We start from the raw sequence: 23742 nt of genomic DNA on the forward strand, positions 1-23742 counted from the left end.
AGACTAGTGCTCACACACTCGTCACTCATTTATGTGGCGGATAAAAGATGTACCCGTTCGCTCTCCTCCCAACATATAAGTGAACAATGCCCTCCCAAACTTACACACTCGTGTGTTTAGAAAAACATACACTCAACCTAGTAGTCGACTCGTAATGTGTCACGTCATAACTTGCATTGATAAACAACTACTTTCACATTAATACAACTCTATGCACAAAGGTCAGAAGGTCTTTCAAGCTTGTAATGATAGGCTTAGGTAAAGGTGCGGTAAATTTGGGTAAAACGTGAGCTTAAAGCCTTAGCTTTGGGGAGCTTAAATCCTAGTAAAACCATGGTCAACCACAAATGATGACCACAACCACAACTTCCCACTCAACACATGATGAAACAACAAACAAACCACACTATACTTTCTTGCCTTGATTTCACAATTGTAACCAATCACTCATGAAGATAAGAAATTGTAATACCGGAGTGACAAAAGCTTGATTCAATAACAATTTTATTTTTATTTTTTTTTTTTTTTTTTTTTATTTTTTTTTTTTTTTTGCTCAATCTCATTTTTTCTTTCTTTTGGAACCTTCACACAATTTTTATTCTCCTCATCTCATTCATTTCATTTTTTTTCAACAACAATCATGATAAGAAGAACTTCCCTTTTCGATATTCAATATGCCCAAAATGTACAAAATGTATCACACTACAACTCCCTCACCTCACTACTATTAGCTCCCCCAAGCTAGGCTTGGGACTAGTAACCAATGGGGAATTTACGGGCTTGTAATGTGGTTAGTCACCGAATAAATGGCACAAGCACAACATGGGTAGAAAAAGAGGGAACAAACGTATCTAATCTCATCTGAAGGCTACCTAAATAGAAAAATGCCTTCGTCCTTCACAATGTGCATGTATATGAGTCATAAAACACTACTAATAGTTGCAAATCAATACTCAAAATCAATGACACACCAGGAAGCTATCACACATCCTAACCAAGTCAACTAGTCAAGCACCAAGTCCACAAATAGTTAGTCGGAGTTGAATCATGTTAAGGCATCAAAGCAATCGAATATCAAATCATGGCTAACACATCTACATTGCCCATCATCACATACCAAGAATCAAAACAATTTTCGTTCAAGGGGCACAGGGAAGCATGATGTTGTATTCGTCGGAACGTATTTTTGTATTTTTGTTTTTATATATATTTTTTTTTTTTCGAAGCGATAAACTAATCTTAGAACGCATTAAACGCACCAAAGAAACACACAAAAATAAAGAAATACGAAATGAAAAGAAAAACATACCTAGTATATACAGGTAATGTGAACCCCCCCAAACCAAATCAGACAATGTCCTCATTGGCTCAGGGGTACCGAACCATCATCATCATCAACAACATCACTGGTGATCTTGGCCATCATCACCATCACCACCATCATTATCATGGCCACCGTGGCCGCTGCTGCCTGCTCCAAACCCCCCGTAGTGGGTGGGCGTGAAGGTGCCCATGGAACCGGGCGCTCCGTACCCCTCTGTGGGGTAAGTGAACCAGGAAGGGTGCTGATGATCTGGGGCAATGTAGCCCTGCCTGGCGTACTGATCATAGAAGGGGAACATAGTCCTCTGGTGATCCGCGGCAAACTCGTGGAAACCGAGCTCAAGTCTGCCTAGCCTCTCATGAATGGCCCCTAACTCCTCTGAAGACCCATGCTCCCCCTGTGGAGCCGGGCTACCTCTCTGTCCCGACCCCCTCTCTCTACGCCCTCCCCTCCTGTGGTGGGTGCGAGGCGCGGCCTCGGGATGTGGCTGGGGCTGGGCTAAGGGTGCTAAATCGCACTCCTATCAAAGATAAACCTAACGTTCACCAACTAAAAATATAGCAAGGGAAGCAAGGATCGTATCCACAGGGAAACAATGTTCTTTCTACTATTAATCGGCAATTCTAGACTATTGGGAAACAAGAATATAGGTTGATTTGTATAATGAAACTAGGATGATAATAAAATAGGGAAAAATCAGATATTAAAAGGTCTAGGGCACAGGTTCACCGATGAACAACATTCCAGGATGACAACAATCAATAATAATCAATAAAACAGTTAATTAGACTAGCATGCTCTCTCGAATCGATACTAATCATAGACTTAGAATTAACGGGCTCTCGCTACGTATTAATCCCAATTCTACCTATTGAAACAAGCCTAAACATCAAATTGCATCTCTCGAATCTTAATTTGATATTGCGAAACTAATACAATCAAACCTGCGCAAATCTAATTGCAAAGTAGATAAGGGCAATCAATAGGAATTAACAGCTAAACCAACAATCAACAACAATTAATCATCCTTTCACATTCGTTCATGGATTCCCAAAACCCTAGAAAATCAACTACTCACACATATTAACAATAAGCAAAGCAATTGGCATGATTGAAAACATAATTAAAGCTTAAACAAAGAATTGAAATAAGGAATAATACCTAATTGAAGAACAATGGCAATTGAAAGCTTCGATTTTTGATTGAAAATAATACTAAGTGTTTAGAACAAATTAGAGAGAGAAAATTAAGCTTAGAGAAATAAAACTAAGTGTTTTAACACTAGGCTATGAGATAATGAAGTAATAAGATAATCAGATGTCCAACTAAATTCTAAGGGCTATATTTATAGTTTTGCCCAAAAAGCCCAACAAAAACCGGAAATACTAAAGTAAAACGCGCGCTAAAAGGCTCCTGGGTTGTCGTCGCCCGGTCGGGCGGCTCTCCGCCCGACGGGCGTAAAGCTCGAAGTCCGCCCGACGGGCGCAGGGCTGCCCGACGGGCGTAAGGCGATTCTCTGAAAACCTTCTCCGCGCGCCCGGTCGGGCGGCTCTCGCCCGTCGGGCGGAGGGCGATTTCTTCTGCTGCTGCTTCTGATGGGCGCCCGGTGGGCACCGGGCGAAACTCCGCCCGTCGGGCGCCCTCTGACGAGCTGTTCCTCTGCTTGCTCGCCCGATGGGCGAGGGGCAATCCACCGGGCGGAGGGCTAAGTGATCCGCCCTTCGCCCACAACACCTAGTCTAACTTCCGGGGCTCGATCATGAACATCCAGGGCTCCCGTAAGTCGACAAAAGTCGTCCTGAACTCCCTCGGGATCCTGTAGTGGCCTAATCATCAAGAAACGGGCCTAACAAGACCAATTTCTCACTAAGTATTCCTGAAACTCACGGCACACTAAAATACACAGATTAGTACTAAAATGGCTCCTAGGAGCTCATTTGACGCATGAAATTACTAAGGGACGGGGGTGAAAATATTATATAAAACGCACATATCATGGGCCATTCATGATAATGAATGGGTGAATGGTATATATTGTATATGTACTGTTTTGCAGGTTATGAAGTGACTAGTATGGCCCAAATAGGATAGAAAATATGGTCTGCATACCATTAATTTGAATGTAATTGGTCTAAAGTACCAAAGTTGTTTTTCGATTCAAATATGGTCTGCGTACCATCAAATAGTTGTAATTAGTTTTTAATTATAGCTTATCCTATTTAAAGAAAATGGTGCCTCCCACGGAGATTTTCAAGACGGACTTTGAAGTTAAAGCTTTAAGATGAAGTCGGGCCATACTAGATCACATTTATCTTATGCATGTTTTAAGTTATTTATTGCTTTTAAATATGTCTTAAAATGCATGAGATCAAAAGCTTGATTATGTTGCATGATTAAGGATTTTAGTTCACTTAAAATCTAACCAACATAGTAAGAGCCTTAAGTTCCAAACTTAAAAATTGAGTTATAAGGTGCCATGCCAAAATATACACTTGCTTGGATATCCTTTACATCAATCTAGTAATAGTTTTCGCTCAGCGAGGTGTTACTTATTGGTCCTAAAGGGGAAAGGTACACAAATAATTGTGAGTACATGTTAGTTTTGGTGAAACTCAACGATATAAGTAAGGAGTCATTTTATGTCGTGGCAAAATCGATAGGTTTACCTAATAAGTTCTTAGACGTGCCTATCAACCAAGAATAGTTTCTAGACTATTAGCAAAAGGTTTTTGCTTACCTAAAATGTTTTAGAATTGAGTCGACAAACTGTGCTTAATTCTTCAATGGTTTTAGGGTCTTGGAATCATTTTATTCACACCTGCCGGAACACATAATTCGAATAAAATGCTAATGACTTGTTTAAATTGCATGATTGCTTTCATTTTCAAGTTATTATTCATGATAAATGTTTAGACTTTGCATGCTTCAATGTATGTTTTAATTATTGTTTATAATTAAATATCTTGCACTGCAATAAATCCTTTTAGAAAGGTAACAGTAAATTTCCTCGATTGGTAGTGAATCCAAGAACGATTCACGGAAATGAGAGAAAGTGAGCAATTTAAAATGTACGTTTCTTATAGCGACTTTTATGGTTGTTTTCGAACATCAAAGTCGAATGGCAAACCAATTGGTGCTTGTGAATTCAAAATACACTGTAGTTTTGAGATCATAAAGCATTGAGTTTAATACGCTCAGCTTTACCAATGGTTAAACAACCTAATATCTTTGTCCATTTAATTCTCGAATGAGTCTAGTCCCTAGACATTCGAATAGATCGATGCTTAGAGAACTTTAGAAGCTTCTGGTAAGATCATCTAGTTGAAACTTAATATTCAACATAAATTAAATGGTAAAAACCTTGTTGGGGTGACATTGGACATGTCTAACAAAGTATAAAAGTCAACACTAAAGAATTCAATTCTTAAGACTATAAGAAAGGGTACAAGAAATAGGAAAACGAGGAACAAATGAAAGGAATTTACGATTCCGTTTCTACCTATAAGTTTATGTTTAAAGAGAAGTGACCTAGCAATCAAACTTCCTTGGTATCATATACCGCTTGAGGTTCTTACTTCGGTAATAACTCAAACAATGGAAGCTAGGCTACACTAATGACCTACAAGTGGGAAATGAAGCATGGCAATGCTACATTAGTTGTAGGGTGATCTAGTTTGTTTTAAGTCCTTTCAAAGGCTGGAACTTAATGGCTATTTTGTTCCATAATCAGCATACCTAAATTTCTGCTTCAAACACAGAAAGACTCACATTCAGAAGAACGAAAACAATGCTTGTTTGTTTGTTTATTTGAATGAAATGGTCATTTACGGTTTGAGTCAATATGCTTGATTAAAACAAACAACTCTTTAAATAAAAACTTTACTAGGTTCAAATCAAACCCTTGATTTGAGTTCCATTAATCTTTGGCATTGTTGCTTAGACCATATCAACAAGTTAACATTCAAAAGCTCTATTTTTATGGACTTTTGAAAGTTGATTGATTTCTAGATCATTCAAGACAAGCTAGTCTTACTTGTTGAAAGTAACAAAAGATATGAACTATTGTTAGAACGCCTAGACAATAGAATTCAAAGCTAAAGAAAGATTTTATGACTTTATTATTTCACATGGATTTGAGTGAATATAGGTTTATTTACTCAAAGTGATATAAACTTGAATCTGTTTGGCTAGTTCAAAGATTCAGAAGTATAAAAATCCCCTTGGCAAGAAATCATAAAGATCTAGGATAGATCATGTTAATGATTACTTGAGACCAAATATGATCATCAATGATTGTGTGTTGTAATTTCACGATCTAGCTCCATAAGATATGGCATATCTAAGTTGGAATGATCGAAGTCAATTAGTACTTGATTCGATCAATGATGAATCATAAAGAATTTTCCTATAATTTCTAAAACAAAAATGCTCAACTACCACCAAACTAAACCAAATTCGTCAAAGCTATTGAAAAATAATTTCAGAATATCTTTTCATAATATATCTAAAGAGTTCCTAAACTAGTTGGAGCTTAGTGTTTGTTATTTAACAAACTAAGGCCCAAGTATAGATATATGTTTCATTGTGATTTATTCAAATGAGACACAAGGGTATTGTTTCTACCACGAATTTTTGAGAACATAATGTTTGTTTGCTCGAAATAATGTCCTTTTGGGATCCGTTTCCAAAATGACAAGTGGGAGAAAATAGACCTCGAAAGTCTTCGAGGCGAACAACAAACATAAACGGACATTCCGGAGGCTTTTCGAAGTTCTTTAGAAAATCCGAACACGTATTCTTTAAGGACTTTAGAAGTGGCTTTAAAGAATAGACTTCTCTTAGAAGACTTTACAAGTGCTTCAAAGATAACAGAATATTCAAAGGACTTTCAAGTGGCTATTGATATTCTGTTGTTTGATGTTCTATACCCAAGTAGGCATAGAGTTCAAATCACTGAAACTATGAGATTCTTCTATAGTGAAGAAACATGGAGTTCAGGTCACTGAAACTATACAATTCTTCTATTAGACAGTGAAGAAACCTACAACTTGCAGTAAAACTATTATCATGTAGATTAATGAGCTTGTGACCTGTAAGAAAGCTATGACGAAACCCAGATTCCCTAAAATGGTTAGAGGCCATATATAGACTCAAATGTTTTAAATGGTTAGAGGCCATAAAACATAATCAATGTTTTGATGACAAAATTGAAATTTTGTTGATTTGCAAGAATAGTTTCACACCTATTGGTTGCAAGTTTGTTTTAAGGATAAAAACCATCAAACATGAAATTGTGTTCACACACAAAGCTAGATTAGTTGCTAAAGGTTACAAGCAAATTCATGGCATGGATTGTGTTGAAACCTCATGCATAATCGTAATGCTCAAGTCTATAACTCAAGCAATGATTGCATATTGGTACATATGACAATTGGATGACAAAACGTATTCCTCAATCAAATGTTGGAAGAAAACTATGTACATGGCATGTCATAGGATTTGTGGATCCAAATAAATGCTTGAAAAGGAATGCTAACTTATGAAATCTAAGTACAGATTTAAGCAAGCAATTGGGAATTGGAATTGTATTTTAGTGAAGCTAATAAGTATTTTAGTTTCATAAAATGTACATGATTCTTATAGATATATAGGAAGTTTAGTGGGAGTACGTAAAACTTAATTGGTCCTATGTGTATCATACACATATCTCTCTATTGTGAAATAACATTCAAATGCTAATGACTTAGATTTGAAATTATTCATCAATGACGGGCCAAGGCGAAACTTAGTACATAATGGGTATTAAGATCTATTTACAAAGATCTTATATTAATGTTTTGGATTAAGTAATGGCATTTACTAAATCAAACACGAATGCCTCCATTGGAGATATTCGACCCATGTGAATAAATCTAAGTAAAGAATGTTTGAACTATGTATAAGCATTTACTAAGTTAAACATCAAAGGATCTAAGTAAGATTCTTAACCTATATTATATGTCAAAGAATTTAGCTGGATTTAGTATCTACTGAAACTAGATGAGCTAAAGTTACATGAATAGAATTCAATTGGGAATTATTTTGCAAAAGAATTTATCATGTATGATATAATCTGAGGATCGCCAAAACGTATCGTATGGCTTTAGGCATGACGAACATATACCAATCTCTATAGATCTAAGTGAAGATCAACTAGATTGAGATCAAGAATACTTATGGTACTTGAAAAGGTACATAGGAATAGTTCTTGATTCAAGGAAATAAAGATATGCTAAATATTGATGCTACACGCATAAACACTGGAAAAGGATCAAGCAAGACCCTTTGGAGTTAACCATTGATAAGGACGAGCTATAGAGCATCGTGTTTTGAGATGGCAACATGGATTAGAGACCATGAGTTGTTGCGTGGGATATTAAAATATTAATTTCTATGTTCTAAGATACAGTTGGAAAGTATTCCACATATCTGTGAACTGCTTGGATAAGTAATTCCAAACAAAGCATCACTAGCAACCTATAAAGTTGAAGTAAAAGTACTTATTGCCTAAGAAGCAATAAAATAGGGTTGTTTATGTTAAAGAGTTCTTCACTGAACTTGTGTAGATCACATGTCTGATGGCTTGATGGTTCTTCATTGAAAAATACGTAGAACCACTCTTGAAGCAAGAAAAGACTAGATCACAAAGTAAACATACTCAAAAGATCTTATCATCTATCTCGAAGAACATTCGATGAAAAGGATATTAAGATTGGAAAAGCATGATAACTAAACCTATGCAACAAGTGAGAAGCAACACTCACGTTGTAGCACTGGAAATCAAGCATAGCTTTGAATTCCATGAACTGTTTTAAAGATGGGTTTGAGGCCCATGGTTATAAAACATTGGGGTTGAACATTTATCATATATGAAATGTATTTTCATATTCCATTTAATCTTGGTTTAGTATTAAATGATGAGTCCCTTCAAATTTGACGATATATTCAAGATAGACTGTCAGGACCAGTCTTGTGACTAAGAAATGTCTATCAAGTGAACTTGAATGTCAAAGGTTGAAAATGGTCCCTAGTCGGAGTTTTCTATAAAATTGGACGCATAGAAATTGTTAGACGATTAGAATGCAAGATGACTAGTAGTTCTGTTTCTTGAACTATGTGGACATGGCAATGTCATAATCATTTGCATAGATACTTACTTTGGGAAGACTAGTATCGGACAAGACCTATGAAACTTTACTGTAAGAGATGAAAATCTGTCATAAGTAAATTTCATTAAAATTATTAGACACTAAATCCTCAATACCTGAGTGATTTGAGATTACTTGTTTGAGAACTGGTTGCTTTGACGTTGACCAACCGTCGCACCGTAAAAGGAGGCTATAAAGGCAACGCTCAGGTAATCACCTATCAAACGAAGTCTAATCTCAAGATCGCAAGATTGGGATTGTCCTCCCATAAATCGGGATGAGATGCTTAAAAGTTGTACAAGGCCACTCGGAGAGCTAGAAACTGTGAAATGCATGGCCGTGCTCGGATGAATCATAGGCTATGATTATCTGTTTATTTGATCAGTTGAACTCTGAAACCGAGGAACACCTCTGGACATAATAAGGATGACAACTCTTACCTTATGTTCAAGAGCAAGCATCGAGCGACAAAGGAATTAGGAAATGCACACTTGTCCCTAAGGACAAGTGGGAGACTGAAGGAAATAATGCCCTTGGTCCAAGTATGCATTCTATGTTAAGTCTAATAAGTGCGGTTCAGTATTAATTAACAAGTTAATAATTCAGTGAGATCAAGTGAGCTGAATGCCTAGCTAGAGGCCGCTTCAGTTCAAGTGGAATTAATGATATTAATCCACAGCTTACTCTTGACTGAACCCGTAGGGTCACACAAATAGTACGTAAACGGATCAAGTATTTAATGGCATTAAATACTCCATCTATGGATATTCGGAATCGACGGATCTTGGTTTCAGTGGGCGCTGAGGTCGTCACAGGCAAGAAATGAATGCTCCGGAAACGATGATATTGCCGGAAACGGAAATATGGATCGTATCGGAAATATAAATATTATCCAAGTCGTAGATGTTGCCGGAAACGGAAACATGGTACGTATCGGAAAATATTATCGGAAATGGAAATATTGCCGGAATCGGAAATATTGCCGGAAACGGAAATATTGTCAGAATTGGAAATATTATCGGAATCGGAAAATAATTCCGGAAACGGAAATATTAAATATTTGTTCGAAACGGAAATTAATTCCGGAATCGGAAATATTAAATATTGTTCGTATCGGAAATGAATTCCGGAATCGGGAAATTAATCAGAAGCGTATCGTACGAATTAGCATCGGACGAGGCCTGCCAGACGAAGGCCTGCCAGACGAAGGCCCAGCACGAAGCCGGCCATCGCCCAGCAAGCCAGCGCGCCACAACGCACCAGCCAAGGCTGCGCCAGGCCCACCGCAAGGCAGGCCCAGCGCGCGCCAACGCTGCGGCAGCGTGTGGGCCTCGTGGCAATGGGCTGCGAGCTCGCGGGCTGCGCGCGCGCGCATGGCGCCCATCGTGGGCTGCTGTGCGTGCGTGTGTGTGTTTGTGTGCTATACGAATCCTAAATCTATCAGGTTTCGACATATGATTAAATTCCTAAACCTAAAAGGATGAATTAATTAAATAAGAATTCTATTAGGATTCTAGCTTAATTAATTCGTATCCTAATAGGATTCCAGTTCCTTTTCCATACCTCTATAAATAGGTGCCTAGGGTCATAATTTATAGATACAATTAGAGTATTCAAGTATTCAAAGTGATTTTTGAGAGCAAAAATTCAGTCATATAATTGCCTACATTAGCCGAAAATTCTAAGTACCTTAAGGGCGATCCTAGTTGGTCAAGCTTAAGGCGGATCTGGACGTGCTGTGGACTATCTACGGAGGGACGACACTTGGAGTCCTAAAGACTTGTTCTTGTTCGGTTCGGGCGCAGCTAGGGAAGGCACGCAACAAAGTGTATGCATCTAAACTATGCTAAATGATTATGTGTAAATAATATGCTTTCCTGGCTTTATGGTTTTTCCGCATGATTTATGAATTGTCATATGTATCATAACCTAACATTGGGTTCCAAGAAAGTGGCCCAGTTCATACAAGAAAAAATCATATGCAGATACGGAGTTCCTCACGAGTTCATTAGTGACCAGGAAACCCATTTCCAAGGAGAGTGTGAAGATCTATTCACCGAGTACAAAATTCAACATCACCGTTCTTCGCCTTACCGCCCGCAGACTAATGGGGCAGTCGAAGCAGCCAACAAGAATGTCAAAACCATCATTATGAAAATGACAACAAATTACAAAGACTGGCCCCAGAAGCTGCACTTTGCATTGTGGGGGTATCGAACTTCAATTCGCACTTCAACTGGCGCAACCCCGTTTTCATTCGTCTATAGAATGTAAGCAGTACAACCAATCGAGCTGGAAATACCTTCTCTAAAGATAGTCCTCGAAAGCAAAATCCCAGAGGTTGCATGGGTACAGGAAAGATATGACGAGCTAGTCATGCTCGATGAGCGTCGGCTCCAAGCCGCTCACCATGTACAAGTCTATCAGCGCCGAGTGGCCAGACATTTCAACAAGAGGGTCAGAACCCGAAACATCAAGGAAGGCGAGCTTGTCCTGAAAACCCTTCGCAAGAGCATCATGGACCCAAGGGGAAAATTCAGACCCATTTGGGCCGGGCCATACATTGTCAAGAAAATCCTTTTCGGAGGAGCAGTCGAATTAACAGATGTCGATAGGACTGAGTTCCGTTCTTTGACAAACCTGGATCAGCTCAAGAAGTTCTATGTCTAAATTCAAAATTCAAAATTCAAAATTCAAATTCAAAAATGTCTGTATGTTAGAACTACGTTAGGCCTGATTCCTTCATGGGACACGTAGGCAACCTCATTCTGAGGCCCGGCCACCTTAATACAATAAAAATTCAAAGTCTCCTCAATTAAGGGAATCCTAAAAATCAAAATTCAAAGTTGAAAATTCAATTATTGTACAAAGTATAACCTTCAAATAACTTTATCAAAGCTAATCCGATTACATGCAAGGTTGGAATCAACCATTTCCTGGTGCTTCTATGGAAGTTGATGTCAAATTCGTCGAAACTGTACCCACTGATTTTGATGCATATGATATTAGATACCTTTCATGGTGTCTATAAGCCTATTAGCTCAATTGGTCGAGCATTGTGTCCTTGAATGTTGAATGAGATAGAGGATGTAGGTAGGGGTGAGCACGGTTCGGGTAACCGAACCGATAAGCTTATCGGTTCGGTTACCCGAAACCCGATAACGCCGAAACCGATATCCGAAACCGAACCGATAAGAAACGGGTACCCGAAATTCGGGTACCCGAATATCCGGATACCCGATCCAATTATCCAAACTAACCGATTATTTGAGTTTTGTTTAAATTTATATTTTTATTCACAATTTTTAACATGTAGCATTTTTTTACAATAAAAATATAAAAGTTTAAATAATTATAAATAACAATCGGTCCTTCCATAGGTACGAAACTACAAACAGCCTAATCCTTCTATGGAGTATCTCTTAACCCTTTGATGGTGTCACTCCACTCGCCGCCTTGATTGAGTCTCATTCTTCTTGCTTCGTTGCGTAATATGAAGGACCATCTTTATCTCTTAAACACATCATTGTCTCCTTGTATCTTCCCTCATCATATATAATGTTGCTAACAGCAAAATGAAAAGGGGTAAAAACAAAGAATCAATCATCTAAATCTTTACATTTGTAAATCTCAAGAACTCAGAGGTATAACAATTAGACTGAATGAGCATCAAGAAAACAACAAAAAGTTAAGCTCTTGAATGAGCTAATTCTACAAAGTTTTTGGTCGAAAATTCTGAAATTAATGGCATTTAAGGTTAAAATGGATCTAATTTACCTTGAAAACTCCCACGAAGTGGTGAACGACGGTGAGTAGTGAGTGTTTGAGATTGTAATATTTTAAGTGTTGAGGTTATGATGGAGAATAGTAGTATGAGATCAAAGACTCACAGAGGAGATGATGGGTATCTCAGATCTGTAGAATGAGAAGAGAGAGAAAGGGAGTGAGAGCCTGAGAGAGGATGAGCGGCTGTAAAAAGGAATTAGGTTATTTCATTAGTAAAAGAGAATCAGGGTATAACATTATTTGCGACCTAAGGGCTAAGGTATAACATTTCAGCGCTTTTTAAAAGAAAATGAAAACTGATTTTTAGTCTTTTCGGGTAATTTGGGTACCCGAAACTTTGTTAACGGGTATCGGTTAACTGACCCGTTAACAAAGATTCGGATCAGGTACCCAAACCGAAATTATTATCGGTTCGGGTACCCTAATAATCGGATCGGTTTCGGATCGGATTTTCGGGTTTTTGGTTTTTCGGATAGTTTTGCACAGCCCTAGATGTAGGTTCAATTTCTACATAGGCTATTGATTCAACGAGATATTAACACCCTTTTTAATTAGATGCATATAGTAACATTATTCTTCTATAGTGACCAATTTACATATAACCCTTATACAAGATAAACACCTTATTCTTTTCATAGCGACCCTTAAAATATATATACACTCTTTTGAATCAAAATAACACTTATTCTTCCTATAGTGACCTTCTTTCTTTCGAAGTGACCCTTCAGCAAATAAACACCCTTTTGAATTGAAAGTAAACTGAATTTTCTTATAGTGACATTATTAAAATGATGATTGTACTGTAATTGTGATCACTATATGTTTAAACAAGATTATTACAGTTAAATTGGGGCACTATGTGCAAAAGAAGGTCATTGTTTGTTAAAACTTGAAAAGGCCACAAAATTTACACAATTAAATGAAGTAGTACAATAATAATGTCATCCTCAAGCTTGGATTGATTATGAAAATTAAAGAGAAAAGATTCAACTCAAAGGTAATCATATGATTGTAAAAAAAATGGGGGATAACATTCTACGTTATCATTTGAAAATCAAAATTAAAATCCACGAGAAACTAAACAAAGTTAACAATTGGAAATAAATAGAAAAGATCTTTATAAGTAAATATAACCTCTCCTACGACACTCCCAAAGAGAAAACCGAATGCGGATGCAATACCAGCTTCATCCGCTCCCAATTCGTTCAAAATTAAATAAAATTTGCAAATTTTGATTGAATTCTTAGTACAATAAAAAAAAAAAAAAAAGGTTTTCAATTCCGTTTAAATTACCTTCATTATGATATTTTCTTGATTGAAACTCTATTAATGGCTTTGTGGAGATCGATTTCAGATGTTTGATTTTTCATTTTGCTTCTTCGGTTTGTCTTTTATGATTTTGATTTGGGAATGAGGTTTTGTCATAAGAGAGAGAAAGTGTGGGTGAAAAAAGAGGGTTTAGTGCGATTGTGCGAGAGTTGAGAGATGCGACTTGAATAGGGGAGTATTTGTTTGGGATTGATCGGGACTGTTGGTACGTGTGAACCTTTGGTCCACAATAATTTTAATATGGACCAGGTTCACACAAGAATAGTTCACTAAACTTATATTTACTATGTTACTTATCTGGACTTAAACGAACTTAGTTTTGCTGAGATAAGTCAGAATGAGTAGAAAAAAAAAATTCATACCCTAAATTGGCGCTATTCTCAACACCTCTGTTTGCCGTCTTTTTTTAATTTATTCCGTATGTATATATAAGGAAACCATAATAATTACTTTAGATAGATCCTTTTCGATTTGATTTGTATGGAGTACTTTCTAGATATAAATTTATCTTTTACAAATTATAATTATTAAAATTGTGGATTGGAAAGTATAAAGTTAAACTAAGTTAAATTAAAATTGTCCTATGAAATTGGGACCTCTCGGATCACTCAACCTAGATTTACATGCTATACACTTTAAAAATGACAGGATGAAGGGTGGAAGCGGATGTTCGAATAAAGTATTGTGTATTGGATAGCAATAGGGTTCCCAACCTAGCGGAGAAAATATATTTGTAACACACATTCTGTCATAAACATAATGACATTTAAACCAAAAACCACTCCATCAATTTGAAGACTTGTGAGAAAGCAAAATGATTCATTAATTGACTCATTAATTGATTAGATAATGAACCGTCAAGAACAACAAGATAGACGAGAGACAAATTTTAAAAGAAAATTAAAAACATAAATGAATAAGAGACGACAGTGGACACAATTGAAGTTGGCCACATCAAAGTAGGGTAGCACAATGTCAGAAATCCAATATTTCCAGAAGAGAGCAAATGTTAAAATTAAACCAAGCTTCCAGTTGTGTTAATCCATCCAAGAATTAATCAGTGAAAAAGTCACATTATTGAGGGACCCATGCACAAAGGATAATTGGCATTCAAGGTTTACTTAATTGTTTGTCCCAAACACATTACTCCCGTTTTATTCTTTAAGTTTGAATATTTCATTTCAATTAGGGGTGCAAATGAACCGAGTCGGTCAATAAATTACTCGGGTTCGTTTAAAGCTCGTTCATGTTCGTTTATTTGTTAAACGAGTCGAGCTTGAACAACTTTTGAAGCTCGTTTAATAAACAACTTGAACATGAACATAGGTATGCTCGTTCATTTAAGTTCATGAACAACTTGTTCATTTATGTTCATGAACAACTCGTTTATTTATGTTCGTGAACAAGTTCTTCTAGTTATGTTATGTACCATATTTTACCATATATACGTTTTTCAAATGTAAATATATATAAAAATCATGGTTTTGACTTATGAAATCCATAATAGAATAAAAATATTTTGAAATAAATTTTAATTGTTAAATTAGTGCTCTTTGACTATTTCTAAATTATTAGTTTGTTTATCAAATAAAGTAATGTACTTTAATCTTTATTATTATATATGATTAAAATTTGTTAGATTTTCAAGTGGTTATACTCCAAACCTCGTTTAAGAAAGCTCGTTCATGAAAAAAGCTCGTTTATAAACTCGGCTCGATTAATAAATGAGCCGTTCGCAAACACAAAATCTTTTAAACGAACAGCTTGAGCTGATTTTGGAGCTCGGTTAAAAGCTCGGTCTCGGGCTCGGGCTCGAGCTCGCATAAGTTAAATGAACATGAACAGGGTAAAGCTCGGCTCGGCTCGTTTGCACCCCTAATTTCAAAATTCCACTAAAAAAATGTACCCAAATTTAATAAATACTCGACATTGAATTCACTTCATTTTTTCTCATTCCTTCACCTTACTTAAATGAGGAAACCATAATTTTTTTTATTACGGAGTATTTAATTAGAAGAAAAAAAACAAAACTCTTTTTATTATGCTTAAATTCGTGTGCATGATATCAAACGCAAATAAAAAGGGACGGAGGGAGTATCACCCTCAGGCTACCCCGATGTTAATTTTCTATGTAAAATCAGTTGTATATTACTAAGTACATATGAGACTGATTATAAAGTTTTATTTTGATAAGAATGGTTGAATTTAGAGGGTTTCAAGACTAAATTGTAGAACAAGAAAGTAGAATAATCTTACGGAACTTGTTGTGCCATGGTAACCAAACCATTGCCTTGAAACGAGATTCGGTGCAATCGGGATACACAATGGTATTCACCGATTTGTTCCCTAATGTTTACACAACTCTCAACACGCAATGACACTCTTGGGTGTGAGATGCAGTCATTAAAACTTATGTCCAAAAAAGAGAAGAAAAAAAGAGGAGAGAAAGAGATAACAACCTACACATAGTATTTTAAAAGGAAAATCATAGACGGTTAGATGACACGTATAACCTCATCTTTCATCCATAAAATTTATTTTTTTCCCAATTTTTCTTTTTGTTGTTTGTTATACGAAATATTTTATAGATTCAACACCTCTTTCACTTCATCTTCCTCATTCAACATCAATTCACCATTTAATTTATATATATTCATTCAACCTCTTTAACACTTAATATTAATTCACCATCTAATTTATATTTTTTTTTTCAATTTTCAAATTTCATCTCTATAAAAATCATATATTCTCACTAAAATCACAAACCCTCATTAAAATTAGCACTTTAAAAGTCAGGTTGATAAGCACTATGTAATTGCACGTTCAATGAACGAGCTCAAAAGCTAGTTATGTTTACAAAGCCAGAAATACAAGTATATATTAATGCAGGAATCAAAACAGCTCTAGAAAACCAAAGAACTCAAGTGAGTTCAATGACCACAATCAGTGGAATTAATCTTAGATTATGAACAGTTGGTAACCCCCTTAATCAAGAGGAATAACCACCAATAACTCAACATTCTCAGAAAAATAAAATCCCTTAAACGAAAATTAAAAGAGTTATTACAAAAGGAATCACGAGGAAGCAAAGTCAAAGACGACTTTTGGTCTCCATCCGGTTAAGCGTGCGTTAAACTGACCAAAAACTTTTTAATTCGCCCAATCGAGCGAATTAACCATCCAGTTTCACTTTACATCGGCGCCAACCGCCCAGTCCCTATTGGGTGGACCTTTTTCAAGCTTTACTTCAACAAGAATTACTACTCTACTGGATCCACTCCTCTTGAGGTAAATTAGTTCAACTCTTAGAAATGAGGAGAAAGATAAAGGGGGTTCAAATCTCCACAAAGTAACTTGTAGCTAGACACTAAATTTGAAAGATTGGTAATCAAAAATCAGTTTCAATACATAGTATGTCGTAATTATCAAAATGGTGCGTTCTCTTCACTTTAAAAAAAGTTTTAGGGAGAGTTTGTCCAAATAAGTTGCAATAAGGTCCTATTAAGTCTACAAGTTTCAATCAAGTCTTATACGTTTACTCTATTGAAATTAGGTCTGATCAAGTCTAACAAATTTCAATAAGCTTATGTAAGTTTACTTTAATCAAGTCTGGTTTAATTAGTTCCAATAAAAATCAATTCAGAAAAGTTTAAGTGTTATAAGTTGAAGAGAATGAGACCTAAACTAGGTGAAGAGAATGCGACCTAAACTAGGTGAAGAGAATGCGACCTAAACTAGGTGAAGAGAACTCGACCGGTTATTGTACTTGTAACACAGTAATAGTATGATAAGTACAGTTACAGACCAACTCCTACGAAGTACTGTACTTAGTTGGCAACTTGGCATAACATATTCAACAACTTAACCAATTTCAGTGAACAGAGAAAAGATTAAATTTTTATGTGACCATAAAAGCTCCAAAATGTAAAAGTTAGCATAAGAAAGCTAGACAAAGCAAAAGCTGGATCTCCCACTTATGGCTGCTGCACACACACACAGAAACTTTCTTTAAATTTCAAGTTGCAGAAATCCAGAACTAGTAAGAAAAGAATTATGCAAGAATTGGCAGGCAAATTTAGCCCATCATTCAACAGCCTGTGTTTTGCAAGAATATTTTGAAAATCAGTGAAAAAAATTCCGACAATTTTTTGCTGGGTTTTAAATAATTCCAAACAAGGCCCATGTTTACAACTTCACATTTCATGTTATATTTCTTGCAATATATTTCTACATTTTAATTTCATAAGAAAATATTCCACCTTGTTTGGGAGGCAGCTTGTCAGTTTCACAAACTATGTGGGACTCTGAAACTGAGTCTCTTGGAGGGAGAGATTATGGAAATGGAGCTCATGTTCCTGCCAAACATGGTGTTAAGACTGACGGCTTTGAGCAAAGAGGTCAATCATGGTATGTATACATAATAGATTTAATTGTCACCTTACTAGTTCAGATTACATTATCAACGTGACTGTTAACCTTTCTTGGTCTCTGACATTTTTTTTCTGATGTTGTGTATGAAGGTTTGTTGCAACTGATGTTCCAAGTGATCTTCTGGTCCATATTGGTGAAGTTAATTTTCACTTACACAAGGTAATTATTTGCTAAATTATGTTTAGTACAAGTATTTTGTACTAATTGTTGTTAGGAGGCATCATAGAAGTCATATTGAGTGAATTGACTGAATTTCACATCAATTAACTCATTATCTTCAATTAATAGTCTTTTCTGAAAAAAAAGAAGTATTTTCAACTGTAGAAATGTAAAAGATTAGGTTGTTGCATACAACTATATCAACTTGCAACCCCAGCCACAAGCAGGTATTTGAGGATAATATCTGTCTAGGACTGTTACCTGATTCACTGGTATGCGATTGCACATATGTTCAGAATTCGCTACCTAATTTGCTAAATTAGACCATAAATACACCATTTTGATGTTATAATTCGCTTTTTCGGTTCGCAATTTGTGGGGTGATTAGGGAATTAGGTAACACTTCAGGTCTAATATGTGATTAATCTGCCTCTATGGAATTGTTTTTAACCAAAAATTGTCAGTACAATTGAGTACAAACAATTTTGTGTATAATTTGTAAATCTGACATGTGAGAATCTATTAATGCAGAGTTGTTTATAAGTTTGGATGATGTAACATGTGCATTTGGGATTTTGGGGTAGCTCCATATAAGTAATTTAGCAAAAACAAAAAATCAGTGAGGTAACTTGTGCATAGTACAACCGGATGTACCATGGTCCATGGATATTCTTCCAGATTGAGACACAGGGAGAATTGGTTCCATCTCTTACCTCCATTCTTAAGAGTCATATCACTTGTAAGCACATAGTTCCCTCAAATATAGAGATAAGGCTGCATACATTAAAACCCGAGACCTCGTTCTCTAGATTGATGGTCCTATAAACAAATTCACTAATCAATTTAAATGCTTGTTTGTCTAGATTTATGTAGATCGTGATCATGTTATACAGACAAGGTAAATTGTGTAATTAACTGATTATCCTTAAATCTGCAGTACCCTTTGATTTCAAGGTGTGGAAGATTGAGTAGGATCATATATGATAACCATGAAGGAGAAGTAAACAAGATAAACTTGAATGATCTTCCTGGAGGAGCTGAGTCATTCGAGCTAGCAGCAAAATTCTGCTATGGAATCGCGGTTGATCTAACAGCATCCAACATATCAGGACTAAGATGTGCTGCAGAGTATCTGGAAATGACAGAAGACTTAGAAGAAGGAAACCTCATATTCAAAACTGAGGCTTTCTTAAGCTATGTAGTTCTCTCATCTTGGAGAGACTCCATCATTGTTTTAAAGAGCTGTGAGAAGCTCTCACCTTGGGCAGAAAACCTTCAGATTGTTCGTAGGTGTAGCGAGTCTATTGCTTGGAAGGCTTGTGCTAATCCAAAGGGAATAAGGTGGAATTACACAGGGAGACCTTCTAAGGTTTCTAGCCCTAAATGGAATGATCTTAAGGACTCGAGTCCAAGCAGGGCAATCCAAGTGCCTCCTGATTGGTGGTTTGAGGATGTCTCAATCCTTAGGATCGATCACTTTGTTCGTGTAATAACAGCCATTAAAGTTAAAGGAATGAGGTTTGAATTAGTTGGTGCTGCGATTATTCAGTACGCATCCAAATGGCTTCCTGGACTAATCAAGGATGCTGGTGGTGAACCTATGTTGGATGATTTCAGCAATGGGAATATCTGCAGAGAGAGCAGCGGTGGCAGCAGCAGTGGCAGTGGTGGCGGTAGTGGAAGCTGGAAAGGTGGGCTCCACTTGATAGTTGCAGGGAATAAAGAAGAGCCTGATACAATAAAAGCAAAAGATCAAAGAATGATAATTGAGAGCCTGATTAGTATAATTCCACCCCAAAAGGACAGTGTTTCCTGCAGCTTCCTGTTGAGGCTTCTGAGGATGGCTAACAAGCTAAAAGTAGCTCATGCTTTAGTAAATGAGCTTGAAAAACGCGTTGGTATGCAGTTCGAGCAGGCAACCTTGTCAGATCTTCTTATACCATCTTACAATAAAAGTGAGACAACATATGATGTGGATTTAGTTCAGAGACTTCTGGAACATTTCTTAGTTCAAGAACAGACTGAATGTGCAAGTAGTCCTAATAGGGCATATTTGGACAAGAATATGTTTGAGGAGAGTCAAAGAGGGGGTGCTTCCAGCGCTAAGATGCGAGTGGCTAGGCTTGTTGATAGTTACTTAACGGAGATAGCTAGGGATAGGAATCTATCTCTTACCAAATTCCATGTCCTGGCCGAGGCTCTACCTGAATCTGCAAGAACTTGTGATGATGGGCTTTACAGAGCAATCGACTCCTACCTCAAGGTATTGCAATATTTATTTCCTAAATCTGATTATTATGACTGTTTTCAAACTTTTGTCATGCAAATCAAAGTGATTCCAAACTTACTGTAGTGAAATGTGAAACTGTCAGCTAATAATCAACATAGGAAATTTTTTAGAGCCCTGATGAAATTTAATGTAATAGATAAAAACTTGCAACATAGACTGAAAAACAGGTTCTTGATCTGAACTCCGATAAATTAAGCACTTGCAGACTTTCTCAAAAGGCATTACAATATCGGTACATTATTTATGTTAGGGAACTGTCGACTAACAGCAGTACTAATTAGAATCTGAGGTTGTATCAGAAAAGTTTTAACATAGTAAAATTAAAACCATGATATCAAGGATGTAGATAAAATGAATCGTTTAATCTTCCAGTAATTCTAAAGTTAGGCAGATTTCCTTGCCAGAGAAATCTCATGAATAGTGTGATCTGCTTCTGAACTTTACAGGCACACCCTACACTGTCAGAACATGAAAGAAAACGATTATGTCGAGTAATGGACTGCCAGAAGCTTTCAATTGATGCCTGCATGCATGCAGCACAAAATGAGAGGCTTCCCTTAAGGGTAGTGGTGCAGGTCCTCTTCTCGGAGCAGGTTAAAATAAGCAACGCGATATCTAATAACACCCTGAAAGACAATACTGCAGGAGAGTCCCAATTTCAGCCAATGGTCACAACCCGAAAGACCCTTCTTGAGGGTACCCCACAGTCGTTCCAAGAAGGGTGGTCAACAGCAAAGAAAGACATTAATACCCTCAAGTTTGAGCTGGAGACAGTTAAGACTAAATATGTGGAACTCCAGAATGAGATGGAGAGTTTACAAAGGCAGTTTGATAAAATGGTTCCTAAACAAAAACAGCATTCTTCATCGGCGTGGACTAGTGGGTGGAAGAAACTGAGTAGACTGGCAAAGATGAGTAATGTTGATGGTCAAGATGATGGATCTGATCAACCAGTAGCAGAACTGACCAGAAAGACCCCTAGAAGGTGGAGAAATTCTATTTCTTGAGCCTTGCATTGTGAAAAGTTCGTACCAGTTCTTTACAATACGCCTTACCAAGTCCATTATTTTGAATTGTTTTTCTTTTTTCTACAATAGATTCAAAGAGGGATCAATTGATTGTGTACGTCTTGTGCGCACGTGTGTGTCTGTGTCTGTGTCTGTGTCTGTGTCTGTGTTTAGGATAAATAAACTTGACTGTAGAAGTTATCACTGGTACATTTTATTTCTTCAAACTATTTTTCAGAATGAAAATATTTATTCCTGAAAAAACATACGGAGTAATTCATATACTCAACATAGAATGTTTCACATAGAACAGAACATACTCCCTCCGTTCCTTATTTTCTGATCACTTAACACTCTATCTCATTCCTCGGTGACTAGACTTTGCAAGATGGATTCTGTGCAGTTTCCGGTGAAGAAAGTTTTCTTACAACTACCCATTTCATATGAACAAATAACGGCACATACAGCCATGTCTAGGAGCATGGCTAATGTTATTTACAGGAATGCATTTGATATAAAAGAGTAGATGAAAAAATTGACTCAACTCTTGGGAAAGCAGGCAATGTTGTTGTCCAGAAAAGAAAAGGCAAGCAAAACTAGAAGATGAAACCAAAATGAAGCTAATTAAGTGGGTTCCATGATAACATCAACATCTGTTTTTGTGTCTGTCTGTATTATTTCGCAAAATCGCCTGACATCAGTGACTTGTTATTGTTTCATAAACCAGCTCACTTAGCTTTGGCAGCACCTTACTACATTACATGTGAATCAAAAGCATTACAATTTTATTGGCCTTGGGTTCTTATCGTTTCGTTTCGAGTAAGGTACGTGGGATATCATAAACAACTCAAGATTAGGGGGTCCTGTTTTTGCAAAATAAAATTATCATTTGTTGCTGTAGGCATTAAAAATATGAAGAATGCCACATCATCATTTTTTGTCCCGAAAAAGTCAAATGTTGACTTCTATTATTAAATGTCAGATAAATTGTTTAATTTGGGTTATAAACCAAATAGGCCCATTTTTAATAAATGACGTTCATTTAATAGGAGTGGGTTATTTAAATGAGCTTAAGTAAAGAGGCCCATTTATCCACAAAAGGAAAACCCTAAACCTAAGAAGAGGATATAAAAAGTTCTCTCCAAGTCATTTGGCAGACAGACTGAACGTAGTATACAAAAACCTACTACTCTCCAGAAAAAACCCGAAGACGGCTTCCAAGCACACAAGTCTGACATCAAATCTCGGTGGAAGAAGAACAACAAGCACAAACGCCGTTCTACCTTCAAACCACAAATTCTTGCTGTTGTAGAGATCGAATCAGTGGATAAACATTAGAGATTGTACCCAAATACAAAATCAATAAAAATATATTTTGTTCACATTATTTTGATTCTGTTATTTTTGCAGACTCGTAAATTTGTGTTTACAAATTGGCACGCTCGGTGGGACCACTCTACCACTCATCTCCTTCTCTACAAAAAAAAAAAATCAATCTACCAACGAAGATGGCTGCTCAACAAACCGTTTCCATGTCCGATGCTGAGAAGGCCGCTATGGTGAAACAAAGGGCGGCAGAATTGGCTGAGATGATGAAAGGGCGTGACGAGGGTATACGCACCAGAGGAATGAAGAACGCTGATCTGAATGAGGCTGCTTCGAGTCTGCGTTCGGCTCCTATCACCACCAAAACAAGGAGAAAGAGCCATGTCCGTGCTTCCTCCGACGTGTCCCCGAATCCGTATTACCGCAAATCCCGCAACATCCCTGTTTTCGGGTCCTTTCCTGCTGAAGGTGCACGATTCCTTATGCCCGGTGAAGAAGATATGCGTCCTCACCAAAAGCCTGACAGGCTGGTCATCCACACTAGTCCTTTGTTCGATCCTTTCTATGTAGAAAGCGATGCAAAGAGTAGTACCGGGTCTTCTCCAACGTCACCCCTCAAAGTATCAGATTGTGAAGAATCGGTCCAGTCCCTACAGACCGACATTGCGGAGGTGATGGCGATCGAATCAAAGACCGTTGAGGAGCAGCTTGCCGAAATGAAGGGCATGATCGTGAAGCTCATGAAGGATGGCGAGGAGAAAGACGAGGAAATCAAGAAGCAGAATGAGAGGATTTCCTCCTTAACCAAAAAGCTCAAGAAACAGGAAGAGAGCGCAGACGAAGAGAACGACGACTCTGAAGGGAGTACGACTTCAAAATCTACCACAAAGGGTGAAAAACCCG

General features: G+C 37.0%; 1 protein-coding gene and 1 long non-coding RNA gene across 2 annotated transcripts; one reads left to right on the forward strand and one right to left on the reverse strand.

Annotated features, from left to right (window-relative positions):
• Positions 1–11783: 11783 nt before the first annotated feature.
• LOC110791085 (uncharacterized) lies at positions 11784–13584 on the reverse strand. Its single transcript, XR_002534002.2, has 2 exons — positions 12289–13584; positions 11784–12075 (listed from the first exon to the last, which is right to left on the reverse strand). It is a non-coding gene; the product is annotated as an uncharacterized lncRNA (long non-coding RNA).
• A 3903-nt stretch (positions 13585–17487) lies between these two features.
• LOC110791097 (root phototropism protein 3) lies at positions 17488–21725 on the forward strand. Its single transcript, XM_021995852.2, has 4 exons — positions 17488–18033; positions 18147–18216; positions 19154–20479; positions 20953–21725. The coding sequence occupies exons 1-4, from the start codon at positions 17921–17923 to the stop codon at positions 21511–21513; spliced, it is 2070 nt and encodes a 689-aa protein (XP_021851544.1). The 5' UTR covers positions 17488–17920; the 3' UTR covers positions 21514–21725.
• The last annotated feature ends 2017 nt before the right edge of the window (positions 21726–23742 follow it).

Source organism: Spinacia oleracea, chromosome 4 (genome assembly GCF_020520425.1).
Source record: "Spinacia oleracea cultivar Varoflay chromosome 4, BTI_SOV_V1, whole genome shotgun sequence".
Classification (NCBI taxonomy): Eukaryota; Viridiplantae; Streptophyta; class Magnoliopsida; order Caryophyllales; family Amaranthaceae; genus Spinacia; species Spinacia oleracea.

Coding starts and splice junctions, on each gene's coding strand:
- LOC110791097 (XM_021995852.2), top strand. CDS start 17,921: ATGTGGGACTCTGAAACTGAGTCTCTTGGAGGGAGAGATTATGGAAAT. Junction 18,217..19,153: donor TTAATTTTCACTTACACAAG/GTAATTATTTGC, acceptor TTAAATCTGCAG/TACCCTTTGATTTCAAGGTG. Junction 20,480..20,952: donor CAATCGACTCCTACCTCAAG/GTATTGCAATAT, acceptor TGAACTTTACAG/GCACACCCTACACTGTCAGA.